At 42.2% G+C, this 25,364-nt stretch overlaps 1 protein-coding gene across 6 annotated transcripts; it reads right to left on the bottom strand.

The window, feature by feature from the left end:
- Positions 1 to 581: 581 nt before the first annotated feature.
- LOC108716826 (E3 ubiquitin ligase TRAF3IP2) lies at positions 582 to 21,933 on the bottom strand. Of its 6 annotated transcripts, none has more exons than XM_018263297.2 (9): positions 21,826 to 21,933; positions 16,561 to 16,805; positions 15,330 to 15,417; positions 14,702 to 14,874; positions 14,398 to 14,486; positions 12,909 to 12,977; positions 6,088 to 6,201; positions 3,671 to 3,745; positions 582 to 2,234 (listed from the first exon to the last, which is right to left on the bottom strand). In XM_018263297.2, exons 2-9 carry the CDS (start codon positions 16,802 to 16,804, stop codon positions 2,079 to 2,081), a joined length of 1,008 nt encoding a protein of 335 aa, XP_018118786.1. In that variant the 5' UTR covers position 16,805; positions 21,826 to 21,933; the 3' UTR covers positions 582 to 2,078. The 6 variants fall into 6 exon arrangements, with proteins under 6 accessions (XP_018118786.1, XP_018118783.1, XP_041418921.1 ...); XM_018263294.2 differs by lacking the exon at positions 21,826 to 21,933 and adding an exon at positions 17,765 to 17,924; XM_041562987.1 differs by lacking the exon at positions 21,826 to 21,933 and adding an exon at positions 17,765 to 17,924 and having other exon boundaries at positions 14,702 to 14,856.
- Between the last annotated feature and the right edge of the window lie 3,431 nt (positions 21,934 to 25,364).

The raw sequence follows: 25,364 nt of genomic DNA, 5'->3' as shown, positions 1-25,364 counted from the left end.
GCCTAAGGGCCCTGCTCCCATGGTATTTTGTTACAGACGATTAATTTCCTCTAGCATGGGCAAAAAACATCTGAAGCTCCTTCCCACCAGCTGAAGGTCCCTTGCCTGCATCTTAAAGCAGCGGCAATGCATTTATTTTACCACCGGCTACTTACCCATGTGACAGGGACCTAATGCATGCAGAATAATCCTTCAATGAGAATCCAAAAGACTGGTCAGTGTAAACCTTGTACCCTGTTCTTTGTTCTTATAATTAGAGATGAAATCAGAGACAAGATGTTTGCCGTAGCACTTGAAGGTAGGATTTGTGGAATATTTTGTCTGCAATTGCTTTCTGCCTCATCTGAAAAGTCAGGGTGTGCAAAAGGTGAGGGGTTGTGTACATTTTAAGAAGCATGAACAATTTTGACTTTTATTTTTGTTAATAAACAAAAAGGGGGGTTTGTGGGTGCACACCTAAGGCAAATTTCAAAACATTTAAATATTTAAAGCCCTGTCTAAGTAATTCAAGTAAATATGCAAGTGCATGTTATTTTAAAAAACAGGGTTTTTTTGTTACAAAGTTATGATCATAAAATTGATAAGCCACCATACCACGTTTTATTTTTGTTCAATTGAAAAATACAAAAAAATCGGCAAAATCATTTTTTTTTCAGCAACTATCCATCAAGAGTTGTACTGACTTGCTGTAAAGTGCAATAATCGACAGAAACAAATATTTTATTATGTCTACATTCAGTATATGCATTAAAGGCTAAGGAATTCTGTCTTGTAGGCCAAGCAGCCATACCAGATGACATTTACGAACAAAACAAAGTAGAGGCACATTTTATCTTACTGCACCATCTAGTGAAAGGATCATGTATTACAGATCTTTGGAAAAATGTTACAGGTATCATTGGATATCATTATAAGAACCGTCAGAGAATTGCAGTACCCCTTAAATGACTTACACATTCAAAAGTGAAACGTACATTTGTATTGCCAATGCAATATTTCATATCCAGCAAAATCAAACACATTTTTGTCTTAGCATCAATATGTGTGATTAATGTATGTTAGTGTTAAGCTGGCCATAGACGCAAAGATCCGATCGTACGAATCATTGTACGATCGGACTTTCCCATGTCCCGACCTGTCACTAACCATTCAGATCAAAGTCTTACCATTCCAACCAAATAAAGTAGTTAAAGAACAGATCAGCCGATGTTCTGCCCCTGACAGCAATCCTACGATAGACAAAGCTAGTGACAGTCTCCCACTGAAAATCGTACGATCGGCAATACACGCAGAGATATTATCGGCAGTCGACAGAAATCTTTTAACCTGTCTGATCGACCAAACGACCGAAAAATATCGGGACTCTTTACACACGTTCCGAAAATCGTACAAATCCACGATTCGTACGATCAGATCGTTGTGTCTAAGGCCAGCTTAAGTCTGTAAATGTATGTGTGAGGTGTGTGGGTTTGTAAGGTTGATGGTTGTAGTAAACACTTGAATGTGAAGCACCACGATAGCCATGCACACTTTATATTAAAGGAAAACTATATCCCCAAAATGAACACTTAAGCAACAGACAATTTACATCATATTTGGGGGCATATTTATCAAGGGTCGAATATCGAGGGTTAATTAACCCTCAAATTCGACCCTCGAAGTTAAATCCTTCGAATTCGAATATCGAGTATGGTTTCTTTGTATGTTTGTGGCCCTTATTTTTTAAAATGCCAATTTTCTTTTTATGATTAACCAATGGCACATACGACTAGAAAAGTACAGTATATTACTATGAAAATGGTTTATTTACATGAAGCAGGGTTTTACATATGAGCTGTTTTATGCAATATCTTTTTATAGAGACCTACATTGTTTGGGGGGGTATAGTTTTCCTTTAAACACAGAGAATAAAACAAGCAAGTACAATAATGCTCAGACCCCAGTGAAATGCCCTCATTAAGAGTAAAAGTAAAAAAAATGCTGGATATCATGTCTGCTTCCTCCCAGCAGATTGTTGGAATATCAGGAACCTTGAACAAGACACCTTGTAATGTGCAGGCCTGCTATGCTTGCCCTCATCAAGGTCTTAGGATTGACTGTACTTGAAGTAATGGCAGTTTTCCAACAGGTGGGGTTATAAATACCTCCTCCCGTAACAAACGCAAGATGAGATGGTTTGTTTGCTCTGGCCACCGATAAATATTAGTGTTTCTCAGCCAGGCTGGCACATGCTCCTGAAAGACAAATAATCAATATGCACATTCATGTTCACTAAACATTATTTTAGGTGTTTTTTTATTTATTACATTGTTTTCCAAAGCTTTAATAAAGGAGATACAGTCTGCTTGCAGATTTCTTTCTTTCAAAATGAATGACAACTTAAAGGAGAAGGAAAGTAATTTAATACTTGGGGGTGAAAAAGTTAGGCACCCCCAAGTGATTGTATTCAGACTGGTGCTCCTATCAGCAGAAAAGTACACCAGCATGGGTTCTTCCATTGAGCACCATGGAGTGATCCTCTTCCTGCTTCTTCTTTCATCTTGTGGGAGTGTACTCACAGTAGAGCAAAAAGCCAAACTTTAATGAAAAAGCCGGTTATTTCATTCTACTGTGCATGCGTCTGCCCTGGGAAATTTGAAGAGAGAAGAAGCAGGAAGAGGATTGCTCTGCAAGAACCCTGGTTGTTTGCTGCTGATAGGAGCACCGGCCCAGACTGTTAGGTTAGTAAATACAATCACTTGGGGATGCATAACATTTGGCACCCCCAAATATAAAATGACTTTCCGTCTCCTTTAACTCAGACTTCCTTATCTTCTCTAGAGACCATTCTAGAGTGTGCTACTGCTAACGTATACAAGAAACCAGTGCAGGTCATGGAACACTAGCCAATGGACATAACCACAATACATCCAGGAAATGCTACAGTCATTTTTAAAAAGCAAAGACCGATAACAGCAATCTTCCATTGTGTTTTCGGAGGACAGGATACCAGCTTCACTTCAAAGATTTAGAGACACTCTTGGGCTTCTGTGACACAACCTCCTAACATTTATATGAATTGAAATTGTGTGTCACTTTGTCACAGGCTGTTTTTGGTTTATAAATGCTGAAATTTGTGTAGACATATTGTTTGTACTATGGAAAACAACCACCACATGATCTCACAAGCCAGTGTTTTTCCAACCAGTGACTTTGATGTTGCTCCTAGTGGCCTCAAAGTAGGTTACCATTTTTAAATTTCAGGAACTGTTTTCCTGCTTGGTGGCTCACCAGCACTTTTTTTACACCTGAGTGTGGCTCACAAAGAAATATTCGGGGCCACCTACCATAACAAAGTTCAGTAAGAAAACATTTGATGCTTTAAGTTGAAATATAAAAGAAGACACTGTAACTGTAACATGCCTAAGTATTTATTAATCAAAAAAAGTCTACAGCTATATATATATATCTTACATCTAACAACTTCTCTTTCTCCTAATATCCACCAAAACCAAATTTGTTTGTTAGCCTGAGAAGTGAATGTCAGAACTACATAAATACAATTTTAGGAGGGTTGTCCAGATACATTTGATCATATATAGAAAATTATTTTGGCATAGAAATTAGCTAAGACCCTGTTGCTTAACATAAATTGTATTAAAATATTCTCCCCAATAGATATGCAACTTACCATTGTAGCATTCTGGAAAAGCACTGGAATGAATCTGAAATTGAGGCTTCCTTGTTTTATAAACTCTATTTGCATCTAAAAATAAGATATGTAATAAAACAATTCCATTGTGTTATATGAATATTTTATTGCAAGAATACTGAAATTGTAATTAATACTGTATAGCCCAAAACATATGTATTTGCTATCGGTCAAGCCACTAAGCCATGTCACAGCAAAATGGCCATAACTCTGCATAAACAAAGACAGCAGAGACATAAGCATTTCTTATTGGTGGTGTGTATAAATGGAAAAAATTTAGCAATTCAAATAATTATTAGTCTTTAAAGGGCCATCATGAAGGGAAAATATATAGATAGATACTATTTATGCATTCTTTATTTTCTTTTTTAAACCATAATTTTTCTAAAGATACAGTGAAATGGGTTGCTAATTAGAAATAAACTGGACTGAAACATGGATAAAAGGGTAAAGAGTGAAGGAGTATTACTATAGTAATAAACGGGAGACAATAATTCAATTTAGTTAGCCTGAAAGCATCTATAAAGACTGAAGTGAACATTAATCTCGTAATTGCCAGAACACAAATTCCTCCTAACCTGTTAGTCAATCAGCATGTGTGTATAACTTTATTTACTAAGTGCTACATGTATAGGCAGAGCTGTAGACATTTTACAGAGTAGAAAAGTACACATGGGGAGGACAAACAAAAATAAATACTAATACTAAACATTCATAAGTATGAATAAAAAGAGACGAAGTGCCATGAGCTAAAAGAAGAGTATGAAGGAGGTCCCTGTCCCCTGGAGCTTACAATCTAAGCAGGTGGATAAAATACAGACACAAATCAAAGGGAAAAGTGTGCAGAGATTTTGGCATTGGCCATTAGGTGCCAGGAATGGACCAGACAAGATATGTTCTAGTGCTCCAAAAGGTAGGATCTGACTTTCTTTTTGAAAAGATTGAGAGTGGTCCCATACAGAAGAATTCAGGCATAGACTTACAGAGGTAAATAGCCACGTAGTAAAAACATTTTAGACAAGAGATGGCAGTGAGAATGGATATTATAAAAAGAAAGTGACGGAGTTGAATGAAGATGGCGGCCAGGAATGTAAAGAAAGACAAGTGAAGAAATGTAGTGAGAAGCAGAGCAGTGAAGGTCTTTGAATGTTAACAGAAGGAGTTTGTATGCTATCAATTGCATACAAGCAGACATGATAGGGATTTAGGCAATGGATATACAAATTCCCTCTTAGGGGAGACAGGAGGATCCTTGCAGCAGTAAGACAGAATGCAGAAGAGAGAAGTTGTAGTCTGTGAGACCGGTTAGTAGGAGATTGCACTAGTCAATACGGCACAGGATAAAGGTATGGATTAGTGTTTTATGTAGGAAATAGCAGCAGGTTTGGGCAGTGGCATAATACGGTTAGAGACTAAAGGCACTCATCCAAGATAACCCCCAGACAGCATGCCAATTAACAGGATCAATGGTCGTTGCATTAATAGTAAGGGTAAGGTCACACGGGAGATTTAGTCGCCCGGCGCCTCTTCTTCTGGGCGACTAATCTCCCCAAACTGCTTTCCCCTGTCTTCCGCCTGCTAAAATGAAAACTCGCCAGCAGCATGGCACTCGCGGCGCTTCGTTTTCTGAAGTAGCCCAAAGTTTCCTCGTGATGCAAATTCAGACGACTTCGGAAAACGAAGTGCCACGAGTGCCATGCTGCAGACGATTTTTTTCATTAGTCGTTGGGCGACTTAATCTCCCCGTGTGCCCTTACCCTAATGGTAAAAGAAGGGAAAAGGGCCAGGTTTTGATGAAAAGACTATAAGCTCGGTTTTAGTTAGCTTCAGTATGAAGTGGTTCATCCAAAATTCTAAGCTGTCAGTTAGAGATCAGGGTCCCAGTGTCAAAGGTTAATGATAGGGTGTCTGTATACAATGGACTAAAATGGGGCATAATTATTCAGTTTAGTTTGCTGAGCATGCAGGTCAGGATCAAAAGCAATCTTACTGAACAGTTATATCCTGTGTGACCCCTCCCCATTCTAGTCTCTTACTGACTAGAGAAAAGATTTTTGTACCTTTCGGTCACGGTAGAATGCCTGTGTCACGGCCTCTGTCCCAGGTAGAGGCTAGTGCAAATGCGAAATCTTTAGAGTTGTGAACAAACAGGCTCCAAACTGCAGAAGCTGTGCTGCAAGTTTTTTATTTTAACACAACATGTTTCGAGCTGTGTGGCTCTTTTTCAAGTGTCTTACTGACTTACAGGTTAGAGATGCAAAGGAAGAAGTAGTGTTCTGGCTGTTATATTAGCTATCAGTTCACTCCAGACTGTACTTTCATATTTCATATTATTAATTAACTAAGTTTCCTTCTTACTGCTGGGCATTAGCACAACAGAGCACCTTACTACTTACCATTCTGTGTATGTATCTAGTATGCAGGCCATGATCATCTGATGGTCGGGATGAATCAGCCTCTACATCCACCTTGTATTGTGGACTGATTGCCACGATTATCATGACACTCATCTGTGGCAAAAAAAGAATGCACAAAAAATGCAATGAAACAGGTTTGTATATTATAAAGCATGTGTTAGGTCAAGAGAAATTGGGTCCTTAGCTGTGCATAATGGCTGAGACCCACCTAAAAAAATTACATAATTTAATGATTGCCAACTGTAACGGGCCCGAAGGCACAGTAATAGTGTAGACCAAAGAGGAGACCAGACCAGGTTCGAGGTACAAGAGGGTTTATCCAAAGAATCGTCAAAATACAGGCAAATAGGTCAGACTAGGCAGAAGACAAGCAGAATCGAAGAACAGGCAGGAATCGGTACACAAGAATCAAATATAGAAATCACACCCAGGAACTCTGTAGCAGGAACCTATAGTTGGGCAAGGACTGGAGGGGAAAGTAGGTTTAAATAGTCTCTGGGTTGGCGCCAAATTTTGACGCGCTTGCGTCAGACGCAGACGCCAGCGTCCTCACGCTGACGTCTTGACGCCGGCGCCCGATTCTGACGCCGGCGTCCGTTCCGTCGCCGACGACCAATCCGGGAGTGGGAAGAAGGTGAGGTCATAGAGCTGAGCCCAGCAGGAGCCATGTGGTGAGGCAGGTGGTCGCCATCTTGGACGCCATCTTGGACGCCATCTTGTCGACCAGAGGTAGATTCCATTACAGTACCCCCCTCCTTAGGGGGGGCCTCAGGACCACCAAGTCTAGGGGAGAGAGGGAATAGTTTATGGAATCTACGAACCAAGATGGGCGCATGGACATCTGAGCTCCTGACCCAGGAGCACTCCTCGTGACCGAACCCCTTCCACTCGATGAGATATTGAAGAGTGCCCCTGGAAAAACGAGAGTCCAAGATCCTCTTCACCTCGAATTCCTGGTGATCGTCGACCAGGACTGGAGCTGGGGAAGAAGAAGAAGAAGAAAAGGACACAGCAGGCTTAAGGAGAGAGACATGGAAGGCATTCGGGATCCGCATCTCTGGAGGGAGTTGAAGACGAACCGCCACCGGATTGATGATTTCAATGACAGGAAAGGGACCGATGAATCTGGGACCAAGCTTTGGGGTAGGAATCTTCAGGCGGATGTTACGGGTGGAAAGCCAAACTTTGTCACCAGGAGCATAGGGTGGAGCGGAAACCCTCTTCTTGTCGGCAAACCTCTTCTGGACCAGGGAGCTCTTCTGCAGATTAGAGGCAACAGCAGCCCAAATAGCCATCATGTGAGCAGCCTGATCGTTGGCAGCAGGAACATTAGTGAGGAGAAGATCCTGAGGGAACGCCAAAGGATTCTGACCGTAGACACAGAAGAAAGGGGACTGATGCGAGGAAGAATGCAAAGCATTGTTATGGGCGAACTCAGCCCAGGGAAGGAGATCTGACCAGTCGTCTTGGCACAGGGAAACATGGCAGCGAAGAAACTGTTCCAAAGCCTGGTTTACTCTCTCAGCAGCTCCATTGGACTGTGGGTGATAGGCAGAAGAAAATTGCAAAGAAATGTTGAGAGCTTTGCACAAGGATCTCCAGAATCTAGACACGAATTGTGAGCCACGGTCAGAGACGATCTCGGCAGGAAATCCATGGAGGCGAAAAATATGTTGGATGAAAAGCTTGGAAAGTTCAGGAGCAGAGGGAAGTTTGTGGAGGGGAATGAAATGAGCCATTTTGCTGAACCTGTCAACGACAACCCAGATGACAGTGTGACCGGAGGAGACAGGTAGATCCACAATAAAATCCATGGCAAGATGAGTCCAAGGACGAGATGGAATGGGTAATGGAAGAAGGAGTCCTTTGGGAGGAGAATGTCCAGACTTGGAAATGGCACAGATGGTACAAGAAGAAACGAAATCTTTAACATCCTTTCTCATGGATGGCCACCACACCAGGCGAGAAAGGAGTTCGGTAGTCTTCTCCACTCCGGGATGACCGGCCTGTTTGGAACTGTGAGCCTGGGATAGGATAGACTGGCGACAATCAGGAGGGACAAAGGCAACCCCTAGAGGAATATTGTCAGGAGCAGAGGCTTGAGCGGAAAGGATTTGCGAAGCCAAGGAGGGAAATAGGGCAGCGACGATCTTGGAGGAAGGCAAAATGGGTTCAGGATCTTCGGAGCAGGGAACTTCAGGAACAAAACTTCTTGACAAAGCATCAGCCTTCCTATTTCTAGAGCCAGGACGAAAGGTGATGACGAAGTTAAAACGGGAGAAGAACAGTGACCATCTGGCTTGTCGAGGATTCAAACGTTTGAGGGACTGGATAAATTCAAGGTTCTTATGGTCTGTAAAGATGGTCACGGGAATGGAGGATCCCTCCAGTAAATGTCTCCACTCCTCCAGGGCGAGTTTCACTGCCAATAACTCACGATTCCCCACATCGTAGTTCTGCTCGGAGGAGGAAAATTTCTTAGAAAAGAATGCACAGGGATGTAGCTTCCCATCCAAGGATGATCTCTGTGACAAGACAGCTCCAACTCCCACATCTGAGGCGTCGACTTCGAGGAAGAAGGGAAGAAGAAGTTCGGGGTGTCTGAGAATAGGTGCAGAAGAAAAGGCAGTTTTCAAGGCTTCAAAGGCTTCCAAGGCTAGAGGAGGCCAGTGCTGTGGTTTACCCCCTTTGCGGATAAGGGCCAGGATAGGAGAGATCTTGGAAGAGAAACCTTTAATAAATTGTCTGTAATAGTTGGCAAAGCCAATAAATCTTTGGATAGCCTTGACACTTGTGGGGAGGGGCCAATCAAGAATTGCGGAAACCTTGGCTGGATCCATCTTGAAACCCTGCTGGGAGATGATGTACCCAAGAAAAGGGATGGAAGACACTTCAAACGAACACTTTTCCAATTTAGCGAAGAGATTATTCTTTCTTAGGCGAAGAAGAACTTCCTTCACTTGGGAGCGATGCTCGAGGAGATTTTTGGAAAAGATAAGAATGTCATCCAGATAGACGACGACACTTTGCCCCAACAGGTCTCTGAATATATCATTTACAAACTCCTGGAAGACCACGGGGGCATTACATAGTCCAAACGGCATGACTAGATATTCATAATGCCCGTCTCGGGTATTGAAGGCGGTCTTCCATTCGTCCCCTTCACGAACTCTAATGAGGTTATAGGCACCCCGAAGATCCAGCTTAGTGAAGATCTTGGCCCCTCTTAACTGATCGAAGAGTTCGGATATTAGGGGGAGAGGGTATTACGGGGGCATTACATAGTCCAAACGGCATGACTAGATATTCATAATGCCCGTCTCGGGTATTGAAGGCGGTCTTCCATTCGTCCCCTTCACGAACTCTAATGAGGTTATAGGCACCCCGAAGATCCAGCTTAGTGAAGATCTTGGCCCCTCTTAACTGATCGAAGAGTTCGGATATTAGGGGGAGAGGGTAACGGTTTTTAATGGTGATTTTGTTTAACCCCCTATAGTCGATGCATGGTCGCAGACCTCCGTCCTTCTTTTCGACAAAGAAAAATCCAGCACCAGCAGGGGAGGAAGAAGGGCGGATGAAGCCTCTTTGGAGATTTTCCTGAATGTAGGTCTTCATGGCAGCCGTCTCAGAGGGGGAAAGAGGATAGGTGCGACCCCGGGGAGGCATGGAACCAGGAAGAAGTTCGACCGGACAGTCATAGGGTCGATGAGGAGGAAGGGTCTCTGCAGAGCCCTTATTGAAGACATCAGCAAAATCTTGATAGACGGATGGAAGGGACAACTTGGAAGAAACAGAAGAAACCTTGATAAGGGGTACAGCAGGCAAACAGTTCCGTTGGCAATAGGGGCTCCAGCGGGAGACTTGAGAGGAGGACCAGTCAATGACTGGATTATGGGTGCACAACCAGGGAAGTCCCAAAACGAGTGGAGTTGAAGGGCAATCGATGAGTAGGAAGGCCAATCTCTCCAGATGCATGGTGCCTACTCTAAGAGAAAGTTCAGCGGTGGTTTGAGAAATAATGGCCGAAGACAGAGGGCGGTCATCAATAGCCAACACCCGCAGAGGAGAGGCCAAGGGTTGTAGGGGAACCGCATGACGAGCAGCAAAAACTGAAATGAAATTTCCGGCAGCACCAGAGTCCAGGAAAGCTTGCACTGGGATCTTCTGGGAACCGAATTGGATCTGTGCTGGAAGAAGGAAGCGTTGAGTAGAGGGTTGGGGAGAATGACAAACACCACCCAGATAGGTCTCCCCAAACCTACCTAGGTGCTGGCGTTTCCCGGCTTCACAGGACACTCATGGGCGAAGTGCGATTTGCCCCCACAATACAGGCATAGGCCGGCAGCCCTTCTCCGTAGCTTCTCCTGTTCGGAAAGACGAGCCCGTCCGATCTGCATGGGTTCCTCAGTAGATGGAGCAGAGGAAGCAGAAACCGCAGGAGTAGGAGAGGGAAAAGCAGAAGCCGGATTGAAGAGTAGGGGTCTCTGGAAGCGAGGAGCCAGGGTGGATTGGAACCGGGGATACTTCTTCGAACGCTCTCTGTCGAGCTCGAGTTGAAATTCCCTCTGCCGGGTGTCAACCTTTATAGCCAACGCCACCAGATCCTCCCACCGAGAAGGAATTTCCCGGGAGACCAAGTCGTTTTTGATCCGCATGGCTAGGCCGTTGTAGAAAGCGGCATGGTACCCATCATTGTTCCAGGTGGTCTCCGCAACTAGGGTGCGGAACTCAATAGCGTACTCTGGAACAGAGCGAGTGCCTTGCTGGATCTGGAACAGACGAGCAGAGGATGCCATAGCTCGACCAGGGGCATCAAAGACGACCCGAAGTTCACGGATGAAGGCACTGGCGTTGTCAATCAAAGGGTCCCCCTTCTCCCACAGAGGTGATGCCCACTCCAAAGCCTTCCCCTGCAGGCGAGTAATCATGTACCCCACTTTAGCTCGTTCGGATACAAACTGACCTGGCAGCAGGGCGAACTGGATCTCGCACTGGTTGATGAAACCTCTGCATGCATCAGGATCGCCGCTGTAGAGGGGAGGCGCAGGAATGCGAGGTTCCGAAGGCTGAAGTGGGCTTGCAGGAACGGCCACAGGGACCGGAGCCACAGGTGACAATGCCGACAGTTTGTCCAGGATAGCTTCAAGAGCCTGAGCGAAGTGTGACTGCTGGGCTTCGTATGACTGCATGCGGGAAGCCAGACCGCGGATAGCGCCACCGACATCAGGTGGAGCTGGAGTCTCCTCCGAAGGGTCCATGGCCCAACTATACTGTAACGGGCCCGAAGGCACAGTAATAGTGTAGACCAAAGAGGAGACCAGACCAGGTTCGAGGTACAAGAGGGTTTATCCAAAGAATCGTCAAAATACAGGCAAATAGGTCAGACCAGGCAGAAGACAAGCAGAATCGAAGAACAGGCAGGAATCGGTACACAAGAATCAAATATAGAAATCACACCCAGGAACTCTGTAGCAGGAACCTATAGTTGGGCAAGGACTGGAGGGGAAAGTAGGTTTAAATAATCTCTGGGTTGGCGCCAAATTTTGACGCGCTTGCGTCAGACGCAGACGCCAGCGTCCTCACGCTGACGTCTTGACGCCAGCGCCCGATTCTGACGCCGGCGTCCGTTCCGTCGCCGACGACCAATCCGGGAGTGGGAAGAAGGTGAGGTCATAGAGCTGAGCCCAGCAGGAGCCATGTGGTGAGGCAGGTGGTCGCCATCTTGGACGCCATCTTGGACGCCATCTTGTCGACCAGAGGTAGATTCCATTACACCAACATGCAAATACAAAGGATCTTGGAGGACTGTATAATTTAAGTGCAGGTATGGAACATTTAAAGAAAAAAAACATATGTGTTTACAATAGAGCACTTTACACTCTTGGCAGAGAATCTCTTCAGAGGAACTAGTGATGTACTGGACATCCCCCTGAAATATATTGTGGAAAATCTGCACCCACAATACAGCTTTGGTCCTTAACTTCAACTATACATTACTCCCAAGGAACTTTATATTTTATCTGCTTTTTACTGACCCAGAGGGACCACGCTGATGCTGAAGCCCAGAGTAAGCACCCTATCCACTTTACCCTTGAACTGTCTCTGTATAAAGCCAAAAATTATTTCTTTTGTGCAACCCTTAATGACAAAATCCCCCAAAAAAATGTTCCAGCACACTGGTAATCACACTGAATTTTTTGGTTATTGGTGGTTGTTTAACTTTTATTGGTGGTTGTTTAACTTTAAATGAACTTGTAGAATGACGTAGACAGTGATAGTCTTAGACAATTTGTTTTTATTTTATTATTTGTGGTTTTGGAGTTAATTAGCTTTTTATTCAAAAGCTCTCCAGTTCATAATTTCAGCAATATGGTTGCTGAGTAATGTATGTAATGTATTTGCTCAATGCAATTCTTCCTAACAGCACCATATTTGTCAAATCACACTGGGAGCCATTTCTCAAAACTAGGCAAATTTGCCCATGGGCAGTAACCCATGGCAACCAATCAGATTGCTGCATTCATTGTTTTACTTGCAGCTGTCTTAAAAAAGCTAATCACTGATTGGTTGCTATAGGTAACTGCCCATGGGCAAATTTGCCCAGCCTGAATGTCTTTCTTTTTTCTATTTGAAAGGCTTAAAATCATCTTACTTCACCTCCTATAGCTTTAATATTGCACTGAAGATATAAATATATAAAATGGATTTACTAATTCACTACCCAGTTTATTAGTGTAGGCAGAAATTAATATGATTAATGCACTGTAATTATGGCAAGGAATAATCTGTGTTTTACTTACATCACTCAGATATCGTTCCATCCACCTGATAATATCCATGCCTCGTAATGATCCCTCAAGCACGTCCACCTGTGAATCAATCATTAATTCCTTAGACAGGATTGGCATATTACTAAAGGGGTCACAAGAATTTTATAGCAGTGTTGCTTCCCCAAAATAGAATCCTTTTTACACTTGACCCACTTGTCTTGGTATAGATCATATGATCAGCACTGAGCCGCACTATGTCTGCCTTCAAAGATTACAGTGTAATAAAGGCAAAATAGACATTGTTATCTCAAAATTTGCTAAGTGCGGAAATTTGCCAGCGACGGCTTCGCAGGCAGCGCAACACTTTACCAGGCGAAAATTCGCTCAGACAACGCTAATTCACTAACATGCAAAGTTGTGCCCAGTGCACCGAATGCTGGCGAAGTTGCTAGAGTCTATCTCCTTTGCTAGTGAAGTAACGCCTGCGCCCGTTAGTAAATCGGCGAAGTTCTGAAATGACGTCACGCTGGCAAATTTTCACCAGCGTTAGTCACTTCGCCCTTTAGTAAATTTGCCCCTATGTCTGATAACAATAGGACTGGTTACACTAAAGTATGATCCTCATTAGAATAGTCTGTAAATACTTTTGTAATGCCTAGGTTGGAGAGGTAGAAAGTTTTAAAGTTTAGGCTATGGGTACATGGAGCTTTAGGCTCGGTGGCTCTCAGCCTGTTTATTTTTGCAGGCTGAGAGAAGCAGATACACTGTGTAAACCATCTCTATTGATTTTAATAAGATCAGCTTGCTTGCAGTCAAAGAGTAGTGCCGAGGACAACCCAAAGACATCTGCTTTCATGTATTTGGATGAACCATCCCACTGCTCTGCTGCGTGTGATTATTAAAATCAATAGAGATGGGGCACGGAGCAGATCCGCTTTTCTCAGCCTGCAAAAATACACAGGCTGAGAGCAGCAAGGCCGACAGCTCTGTGTTCCCATAGCCTTAGATTTTTGGACAGTTTACATCCTCGTTATGCTTGTGCCACACTGGGGCTGAAATTGGCCGAAATACACAGGCCGAAAATCAGCAGGCCAGTTTCAGCCCCTGTGTAGCACTAGACTTCAAAATATCCAGCTAGTCGTCCCACAGATACTGTATGATTGGCTGTACACAGAGATAGCCAAATGCTATTCTTGTAGCTCCTCCTTACTACCTCATCTGCCAAAGCACCATTTATCCATAGGCAAGGTGCACTGGCAAATTACATTTTCAGTTTGGAAATATCAACTCTGATCTAATGAATTTGACACCTGAGGTGAATATTTTGTCAGCATTTAGCTGCTAAAAAAAGGTAATTTCAAAATACACATACATTTTTGTTAGTAGGTATACAAACGTAATGATGCATAGGCTGAATTAAAATAATGTTTGCTCCCTTCAAACTATGGTACACTGCTCCTTCCCTGACTCAACACATAGAGTATTTATTATTCAATCTGGCAATAAATGTAATACTCACTGTGGCCTGAAATCCATTGGCTCGGAGAAGATCTGCAAGACGGAGTACCTCCCAGGCAGTGTCTACAGAGTATGTGATAAAAACTTTACCTGCAATACAAATGCTTCTGTTACTCCTGATTACATTACAAGCTTATGCAAAGCCTTTAGAAACTACTGGGAACTGTCTACTTAGTAGAATGGCTTTTTAACTTTTTTTAGGAAACATTATTCATGGATATTTTAGACAGGCTTTATATAGAAGTAGCAGCAGCTTACAGCATAAACGAGGAATAAATTAAAAAGGGCTAAAATGAAGCACGTACGCATTTCTTCTGGTAAATTGCTTGTCTTTAGTACACCTCTTGGTTCGATCCTGGGATTTTCTCGATACCTTCTATGATGCTGATTTTCCTGCCACTCATATTCATTCACACCGTGAGGAACAGCACCCACACGCATATCAAGCTGTTGCTGTGGTCTACTACAAGGAAGCAGACTATTTTTTACTTATATTGCACCAACAACACAGCACTGCACATAATATATATAGTGAGGGCAAAGAAGATAGGAAAATCAATTCTGTACAGTATAGAAGCACGGGATGACAATAATGAAGTTATTGGAAGCTTAAAAGGGTAGTTGACATCTGAGTTAACTTTTAGTATCTTATAGAATGTTTTATTGCATTTTTTCAATTGTACTGTATTCATTATTCAATGTATGAAGTACAGGTACGGGTCTGCTATCCAGAAAGCTCCAAATTACAGGAAGGCCATCATCCATATTAAGCCCAATTGAAACTTTGCTTAGAATTGGCCATTCAACTTAAAGGTGAACCACCTCTTTTAAAGCAGAAAACTTTAAATACAGGCCCTCTTTATTTGTCTTCTATCCCTTAAAGTGTTACAGATTTCAGAATCACCTTGAGCAAATAAATCACATTTGACATACTTGTTTGGCTGCTGGGGTATTTCATGGTAGTATTGCTGCTGCAGAGGTGAGTTATCATTGAGCATGCAGTGCGGATAATGCCTTTTCTCTAAAACATGGAGATTAAACAAAGAGCAGGGTATGTTTATTAAAAAATGCTTCCAGTTTTACCTGAAATAAACAAGGTTGTTGTACACAAAAATACAGAGTTGCACTTTTCTACAATGGCTAATAAATATGCATTTCCCACTGTAATTCTCTCCACAATTTGCAGAGGCAAAAGCTTGAAACCAGTGCAAAACTTTATGACTGCCTCGCCAATAAAATGCCCTTTGTAAATTTACAACTGCTATATTAGCAAGGTGCAATCTTATTAGCCCAAAAGCTACCTGTCTTGGAGAGCATAATAAACTGCCCCTATCTCTGTATGCAGATTTGTTTTGGTCATTGCTGCATACAGGAGGAACAAAGTTCAAGGGAAGACAGATAATTGCTCTGGAGCCCTGTAATTAATTAAAGAGTAAAGCTGCACAGAGCAATTTGCACCAGAGTTTCAAGCCATGACACAGAACACAATGCAGATTGAACCTTCCTCTGGGTGTGAAGAAAGTACTTAGTAGCAAGCTAGTAAAATTGACAGCTTCCTGAATATTTGTTTTAATAGCTCATGTAAAATAAGCGTTGAATAGAACATGTGCTGAGCAAAAAACAACATGGAGAATGTACAACATAATACACAGAAATAAAGAAGGCAAGTTTGAAGGGCTCTAACTTTATTTCCATAGGAGTCCTGGGCCTGTGGGTTTGTGCTTTAGTGCCCCTATAATATAAAGGAAAGGAGTTTTGAACATCATTATGATATCTTCATGCAAAAATATTGAATCTGGGCATTGCGGTTAGAGACCTCATATTTGACAATACTTTATAATGACACTTAATTGACGAGTAACACTGGGTTTCACAACACAGTATTGTATATAGTAATTGGTTCCAAGTGTTCTGTAGCCACTGTGGAAGGAGATGGGTGTTAAATACACACAAAACTGACTTATATTCTGTTGCGTTAAATGTTCGTACAGATCTGCAAGGGATGAATGAGATCATTTATAATATATAATGCTGTGTGTGACTGTACCTTGCACAAATGACATTGCTCATGGGTATTTACTGAAGGCACCAGAGAAGTATTTTGAAAAGCAAAGAAGGAGAAGAATGCTCACTGGGTAGAGCGGGAGACAATACAAGAACTCACCTGCTCTAACATGATTTACAGGATCCATGCTACCACTGTATGAAATAAGAGTTTGTGGAGCATCCAAGTTATTTATACCCATTCGATCAGGGGAATGAGAGCCATAGCCTGTGTCTTTACTTGGAAGATACATCGGTTGACCATAGCCTGTGTGGTTCTGAGATGGTCTAGCTCCTTGGTCAGCATCTCTAGAAATGGCCTCTGGATAGCAAGATTCATCATTTTCCTCTGGTATACTGTTCATCCTATAAATACATCAAGAGGAACTCAATCAGCAAAGCAGGACACATAAGAAACCCATCCAAACAATGGCAAATCATTCATGCTTTCTTACCCTCCCATGCAGTGTTTTATTCCGATAATCCACTTCTATTACACTCATCAGGGGGAGTGCCCTTGGAGCAATTGTGTCCAGTGCTTGAATTCAATTGGATGCAATAGTAGGCAAAATTTTCTGTGTCCGGTTGGCATTATGTTTACTGTTCTGTATTAAAATTATATTTGGACTTGATTTTTTTAGCCACATTTTTGCCGCATGCAGTGGGAACTCTGGTGCTACCGTGACCTTTAAGGTTCCCCTGTGTCAACCTTTAAATGAAGGTATCTGTGTGATAACATCTTTTATCATGCAACTGCTGTTGTGGTCATTACTGGGCCCTTATTTATATTAAACCTATTGCCAGAGATGCAATCCCTGCAGAGCCCAGAATTTGAGGTGGCAATGTTATGCTTTAGGGAAAAGCATTTAGTATGTTTTAAGAAAGTTGCAGCCTTTTCAGTTGAAAATAAACAAATCTAATTTGCAAGCCTTTCTATGTTTCCTAGGTTTGGTGTGGTGCTTTAATAGGCCACAGCCACCCAGTCTAGCTAGTGATTTACTGAAATAACCATGAGGTGCATAAACCAGGAAGTGGGTACAGGAAGTAGGTAAACATGTTAAACATCCTGTCTGCCTCACAAATTACATTTCAGCTTGTGTACAAATGATATTTGGCAATACACAGTCCCATGATGGAATCACTAAATACCTCAGCCACTATTTGCAAAGCATTGATCCAACCTGACAAGGGCCTGGTTCTTGTAAGCCCAATGATAACTCTATGAGAGGGGAAAACAAATCTGTTTAGTGAAAATAAACAGCCACTACAAACAAAAACCCAAAACACCCACTGGTGGCCATTAAAAAAGAAATCTATTTACTCACTCTGAAAACTGATCGCACAAATCTGGGTGCATTACTTCAAAACCATCAGTGATGCTCCAAGTTCTGGACAGCAGGACAGCAGCCCGCAGGGTTGTTTCTGAGCTAAGTTCGCTGCTGTCGCTCCATTCAGAACTCAGCAATGCTGAACGTTTCACTATAGTTCAGCCTGGGGCCATCTTGTGCAATCAGTAATCAGAGCTCAGTGAAATGAAGGGCGGAAATGCATTTATTATTACAGCAGTATGGATTTTTTTAACAAATGTTTTTTTAACAAATGTGTAATGCTCCGGGCTCTTTGTTTTTGACTTACATCCCTTTTAAATAATGTGCTGTGACTCCCACATCTCCCAAGGGGACCTGCAGTGCTGCAGTTACTTGGATTAGCTGGACCCCCTGCTGTCATCAAGCTGCAGACCTGGGTGGGGAGATGAGCTAGAATGGCTGCATCTTCTTTCATGGGCCCACTGGTCAACCTGATGCCAACCTAATGTCGAGCGCCAACAATTTAACGATTACCTTTCCCCGACAAAGTTTCCATTTAGGAACAGGAACGTATGATACAATAAACCTTCACTGCTGCTTGATTAATTGCCGTGTTGCTAAATTTCCTTGGAGTGCCATCACCTGATATATACCGTATATACTCGTGTATAAACCGACCCGAGTATAAGCCGAGGTACCTAATTTTACCTACAAAAACTTGTAAAACGTATTGACTCGAGTATAAGCCGAGGTAGACTTTTTCAGCACATTTTGGCTTACACTCAATTAAACCTCTCCCTAGTTGCTAAGGTAATTTGGACCCTAGCAACAAGATAGCTGCTGAAATTCCAAACTGGAGAGCTGCTAAAACATAAATTTTAAAACTACCAATAATAAAACATGAAAACCAATTGCAAACGGTCTCAGAACATCACTCTCTACATCATACAAAAAGTTAACTCAAAGTTGAGCAACCCCTTTCACTAAAAAGATATCTACATTGATATTTTGTCCCCAAGTGAGAATCATTCATGCTAAGCTGCACAGAGACCCAGTCAGTCCCAGTAACACTGGCTTACTGCTGTGGCTGTTAAAGGGTTATGGCAGGCCATTTATCCAGACTCTCATTACTCTGAAAATATCCCCAGCAACCCATGAGAGAGTATATGTACAGAAGGGAGGCTGTTAATGGGTTATTTCCCATGAGATGGGGCATTCCTATAGCCATGGCTGCCAAATGAACTCCACAGCTGAAAGGCTACAGAAAGAATGTACTGATGCAGTCCGCTACATGAAAGGAAGATTTCCTACAAATGCTCTCACCTGTGTCCGCTGCTGTGGCCAGACCGAGCACCAAGCACACCAACAAATGCACGCAATGCTCCAGCTCCATGTTAGAACTCACGGTAATGCTCTGCTGCCTGTAGCTCGTAGAAATTATGTTTTTTTGCTTTGTGCACCAGCCTGCGCAGTTACTTGGCCACAGCGCATCTCTAGAGTTCCCGCAGGCGCCGCAGGACGGCGGAGGTGGGGGCCTGCAGTAGGAGGAACTACGCCTGTCGCCTCTGATGACATCACTGTGAGTGAGCGGGAGATGCGGGCGGGTAGGAAGTGAATGGTGTGCGCACGCAGGAGCGTATGTTCTTCTGAAGCGCAGCCATTCGTCATTGACTCGAGTATAAGCCGAGGTAGACTTTTTCAGCACATTTTGTGTGCTGAAAAACTCGGCTTATACGCGAGTATATATACGGTATACAGTATATATATATATAATGTCACAGCATATCTCTATGTGTGTATATAAGACAGGTACTGGTACACAAATACAAGCACTGACACACAATTCAGCAGCTGGAGGAGGTGTTATGGTTTCTGTAACCACTTTCTGGTTTGTTCTCTTACTCTCTCCATATCATGCTATTCCCTCACTCTTTCCTCTTTTGTTTTCCACTTTTCCTCTTCTTCCATCTCTTCTCTACTTTTTGTCCCACCCATTTTTCCTCCCCCTACATTTATCTTCTGATCTCTTGGTTTGTACTCTTTCAATTCCTCTTCTCCCCCTTTCTGAATCCCCCTCTTTTTATTAGACTTCCCCTCCCCCTGCTTCTCTAACCCTTACATTTTCTACTCTGCTCCCCATATATTGTGTTTTTTCCCTTTTGCCTCCAAACTTCATTGCTCAGTGCTTGTACTTGTATTTCTTTTCTGCTAGTCAAAAAGTCTTGCTTTTTTGCCTCTCTTCTAATAAACAATTGAAATAAACCTCCTTTACACGAGAGCACAATTGTATTAGGTGTCCTCTCATTATCAAATCACTGAAGGTCTTGATTGTGCAGGATGTAGAGGAGTATAAAGAAAACGGCAAGCAGCCCAGTCTGATACTGGCAGGGGGGCTGGCTAACTCAAGTAAGTGCCCCCCCTTAAGTGCCACCGGGCCCCGGGACAACTGTTCCCCCCATGATGGCAGCCTTATGGCCTTTATACTTCTATTATTCTATACTTCTATTACTGCATGTGTGCAACCCAACTTCTTTTTTCATCACAGCTTAATTATGTAACTACCGTATGTATGTGCCCTGGGGTTTCATTTGGAGGGGTTGAACTTGATTTTTTCAACCCAACTTAACTATGACTGCAATCCCAAAGGTTCACTGATGATGCCATGTGATGTCATCATAAAATCCTTAGATGCCACCATACAATTGTTGGGTTAGTTAATGTTAAGACTGTTTTGCCTAATTATTCATTATTAATATCATCATTATTAGTAATTCATATCTGGTCCTGAGGTAAAAAAAACTAACTCTGTAGGTCCGTTACATACTTACTAGCCGTTTCATTATCTGGTTTATTTACAATCTCTGCTATTTTAGGGGGTTGTTTTGGTTTAGGCTGATGAGATTGACTATTTTAACTGGGAGTAAAATCTAAGTGCTCAAATATATATATACACCTGGGAAACTGACAATATGTCAAGCCCCATGTCAGATTTCAAAATCAAATATAAAAAAAACCTATTTACTCCTTTGAAAAACAGATTTCAGTACAGAAGTCTGCTGGAGCAGCACTAAATCAGGTCTTTTGAAAAAAAAAGCATGGTTTCCCATGCCAGTATCTCTTTAAAGAAGAAAGAAAGGCCTATTTACATGCTGGTTCCAAAAGTTAGGCCGGTGCTCCTTTCAGGAGAAAACTGTACCGTCTTGAGGGTTCTTCCAGCAGGCACCACGGAGTGATTGGCTTCCTTCTTCTTCTTTTAATTTCCCGGAGCAGACACATGCGCAGTAGAACAAAATAGCCGACGTCTTTGCTGTAGTTCGGCTTTTCACGCTACTGCGCATTTGCACCAGCGTGAAGAATGAAGAAGCCGTAAGCCGATCGTTCTGTGGTGCTCGCTGGAAGAACCCCTGGACCGGCTGAGTTTTCTGCTGATAGGAGCACCAGCCCGGGATTTCAGGTAAGTATATACAATCACTTGGGGGTGCCTAACTTTTGGCACCCCCAAGTTAATAGGCCTTTCTTTCTCCTTTAAGAAATGGTGATCAAAATGACCAAAATTTACCTTATCCCAGGTCCCACACATTCCAGATAATGAATCCTATACCTGTACACCTGCTAGTTCTAAACGTATTGTAATTTGAAAGTGTAACTTGCTTTCATTGTATAAATAAATAATAAATCAGTTTCTTGTATAGCAGGGACCTAGAATATGCACCTCTTTACTAGCTAAATATACATACAAAGTCTGAAACAGCAGTGAAACAAGAATAACAAGCTACGTGCTGGCCCCTCCCACAGACACTGCCAATATACAGGGAATAGCCAAGTGACATTATTTCTAACCTGCCAGCATTCTCTTCTGGGAAAGGCAATTATAGAAACAAAAACACCACAGGCAAAAATGTCACAGTGTTCGTCTTAAGCACAAAGGCCATGATATCATGTAGTCCTTATATAAGAGATATAGTGAGAGAGAGAGAGAGAGAGAGAGAGAGAGAGATAGAGCGCAAACTCAGAGCCAAGGCTCATTGCTATAAGAACTACAATTAGCAGCTGATTTCATGCCTTTTCTGAGAGTTTACCTTTGGGCTGGGTCCTGGGCCTGAGCTGTCGGTGAGTGCGTGTTGCTAGTAAGGCTGTCACTGTATGAACAGGAAGAGGAACTAGCGAGTTGAATAATATGCAAATATTATGGATAGTTCCTGGATGTGTGTGTGTGTGTGTGTGTGTGTGTGTGTGAGGACCGAGGAGGGAGGGGGAGATTGCAACATTATATGTGGCCAGGACGTAGATGTGAGTACAATAACAAAGCGAGTCTGCATTCTTCTTCCACGCAGGAGCATGTGTACTCCAGACAATGTCCTAAAATGCTTTCCATATACACGGGGCTACTTGTGTGTCACAGCTACCAGACAATTCTCCTTTGTTACTGTGGCTTATGGCAGTCTTTTTTTCTGTCCAGTATCTGCACAATAATCTCGAAATGATCGTTTAAATGTACAATGTGTCCATCAACTAAAAAGACCATTTCAAGCGATATTGCCAGGAGGGTAGCTGCCTGCTTGGCCCTGCAAACATAGATAAATTGCACTGGGACTGATAACATTTTTTTTAACCTGGCCAATCAATTTTCTGACAGATGTCGGACGAAAAATCGTAAGATGTACGATCAATCGATTCCCACTAACTTCACGATAACTTGACGGATGGTCGGATTGCACTGAAATCGATCGTTCGCCAACGAAAAATCTTTGCGTCTACGGAGACCTTAAGATATTTGCGCACTTGCCTATTGGTTATATGAAGGCGTATATGAGGGTTATAGTTGGCAGTTTACTAGGATTTACTTAACCACAAAGAAAATATAAACCAGCCATCAAATCATTAAAATAAGTATTTAAACAAGAATATAACAGTAAATAAAGTTTTAAATAGATTATTATTATTGATAATCACTACGGGGCAGATTTACATATGGTCAAATATCGAGGGTTAATTAACCCTCGATATTCGACTGCCGAAGGTAAATACTTCGACTTCGAATATCGAAGTCGAAGGATTTACCGCAATTTTCTTCGACCAAGGACCTTCCCCATAGGCTAACATTGAGGTTCGGTAGGTTTTAGATGGCAAAGTTTTTTTTAAAGAGACAGTACTTCGACTATAGAATGGTTGAATAGTCAAACGATTTTTAGTTTGAATCGTTCAATTCGAAGTCGTAGTCAAAGGTCGAAGTAGCCAATTCGATGGTCGAAGTAGCCAAAAAAAACATTCGAAATTCAAAGTTTTTTTTATTCTATTCGTTCACCCGAACTGAGTAAATGTGCCAATAAGTATCCTAATACCAACCCTCTTCCAAATATTGGCACGTTGTCTAGTCAGGTTTTGTCGGAATTGGTTCTGTTATACCCTGAAGTCTAGTGACCCAGCCGCATCTGACTGTATATACAGTGATACCTTTTATTGGCTAAATTAGTAGAAAAAACTTTTTCAGGCTTGGTGTAATCCCAAAGAAGGAACCTAAATTGATTTCAGAATTAATTTTAGAATCTACAAAAATAGCCAATACAAGGTATCACTATATTTCCCAGTTTTGATGCATGCATAACATTGTTGCTATGTAAATTGGATTTTAAAGGGGAACTATCATGGCAATTAAATTGACCAGATGCACAGATATACTGATTATATTCTTAAATATATTTATATATTTGTTTGTTTTAATGTATTTGTTACAATATAGAACATATTGGGAACATATTGAATCTACTTTTCTAATGATTATTGTCTGCTAAATTGTAAGTGCAATACAGCTTTATTTGAATAAAGGTCCCCATGGACACAAAAGATTTCCATTGCTGAACGATTGATTTCAGTGCAATCCAACCAATCCGTCAAATTATCGTGAGGTTCGTGGGAATCGAACAATCGTGCATCTTGCGATTTTTCATCTGACATCTGTCAGAAAATTGATCGGCCAAGTTAAAACATGTTTTTTGGTCCCAGGGCAATGTATCTACCGTATATACTCGAGTATAAGCCGACCCGAGTATAAGTCGAGGTACCTAATTTTACTTACGAAAACTGGGAAAACTTATTGACTCTAGTATAAGCCTAGACACAACTACAGCCCTGTCTCCCAGCAGCGCACATTCTGCCAAAGTGACCCCCCCAGCGATCAACCAGACTTCTTTGCAAAGTTGATGGTGACAGAGAATTGCCAAACGGATTACTGTGTGCATTGTCCCACTGTCCCACTACCATGTGCAGAGGGTGCTGTTTGATATTGCCATCACTGTTAACCAACAGAGGGCACTGTGTGATATTGCAGTCACTGTTATTCTTTCATATAAGAGGGCGCTGTGTGATATTGCAGTCACTGTTATTCTTTAATATAACCAACAGATGGCGCTGTGTGATATTGCAGTCACTGTTATTCTTTCATATAACCAACAGAGGGCGCACTGTTATTCTTTCATATAACCAACAGAGGGTGCTGTGTGATATTGCAGTCACTGTTATTCTTTAATATAACCAACAGAGGGCGCTGTGTGATATTGCAGTCACTGTTAATCTTTCATATAACCAACAGAGGGCGCACTGTTATTCTTTCATACAACCAACAGATGGCGCTGTGTGATATTGCAGTCACTGTTATTCTTTCATATAACCAACAGATGGCACTGTGTGATATTGCTCTCACTGTTATTCTTTCATATAACCAACAGAGGGCGCACTGTTATTCTTTCATATAACCAACAGATGGCGCTGTGTGATATTGCTCTCACTGTTATTCTTTCATATAACCAACAGAGCGCCCTCTGTTGGTTATATGAAAGAATAACAGTGAGAGCAATATCACACAGCGCCATCTGTTGGCACTGTTATTCTTTCATATAAAGAGGGCATTGTGGGATATTGCAGTCTCTCCCCAACTGTACTGTTGGTATAGGAATGATTAAAAGTGACTGCAATCTCAGCCGACCCGAGTATAAGCCGAGGTAGACTTTTTCAGCACATTTTGGATGCTGAAAAACTCGGCTTATACTCGGGTATATACGGTATGTTTGCAGGGCCAAGCAGGCAGCTACCCTCCTGGCAATATCGCTTGAAATGGTCTTTTTAGTTGATGGACAAATCGTATATTTAAACGATCATTTTGAGATAATCGTGGTCTCACGATAACGAAAAGATCTTTTAAAAAATCTTTACATCTATGGCCAGCTTAAAGGTGCTTATACAATTTGACACAATGGGAGCACACCCCTTCTTTTATGTTTATTTGTAGAATTTGTATTTAAGCTTATATAGTTGTCAATAAAAAATATGAGAAATACATTTAAGTTACCTATGTAGAACAATGTGATGTGAGGTCATTATTGTGTCTGGGTAATCAAGGATCTAATTGGACTATATCAAGTTGATCCAGGGACTGGTCCAATTGTCATCTCAGAGTCAGGAAGGAATTTTCCCCCTTTGAGGCAAATTGAAGAGGTTTGAGAAGGTTTTTTTTTTTGCCTTCCTATGGATCAACTAGTCATTAGTAGGGATGCACTGAATCCAGGATTTAGATACGCCCAGGATTCTGCCTTTTGGATTCAGATTCGCCTGAATCCTTCTG

Source organism: Xenopus laevis, chromosome 5L (assembly GCF_017654675.1).
Source record: "Xenopus laevis strain J_2021 chromosome 5L, Xenopus_laevis_v10.1, whole genome shotgun sequence".
Classification (NCBI taxonomy): Eukaryota; Metazoa; Chordata; class Amphibia; order Anura; family Pipidae; genus Xenopus; species Xenopus laevis.
This window is presented reverse-complemented; position numbering and strand designations above follow the sequence as displayed.

What these genes read in the sequence shown, in the direction of transcription:
- LOC108716826 (XM_018263294.2), bottom strand. Translation starts at nt 17,796, where the DNA reads ATGCACCCAGATTTGTGCGATCAGTTTTCAGA. An exon ending in CCAATGGATTTCAGGCCACA is followed by an intron (nt 12,978 to 14,397) that starts GTGAGTATTACA and finishes ATTGATTCACAG; the next exon opens with GTGGACGTGCTTGAGGGATC. An exon ending in TGGAACGATATCTGAGTGAT is followed by an intron (nt 6,202 to 12,908) that starts GTAAGTAAAACA and finishes TTTTTGCCACAG; the next exon opens with ATGAGTGTCATGATAATCGT.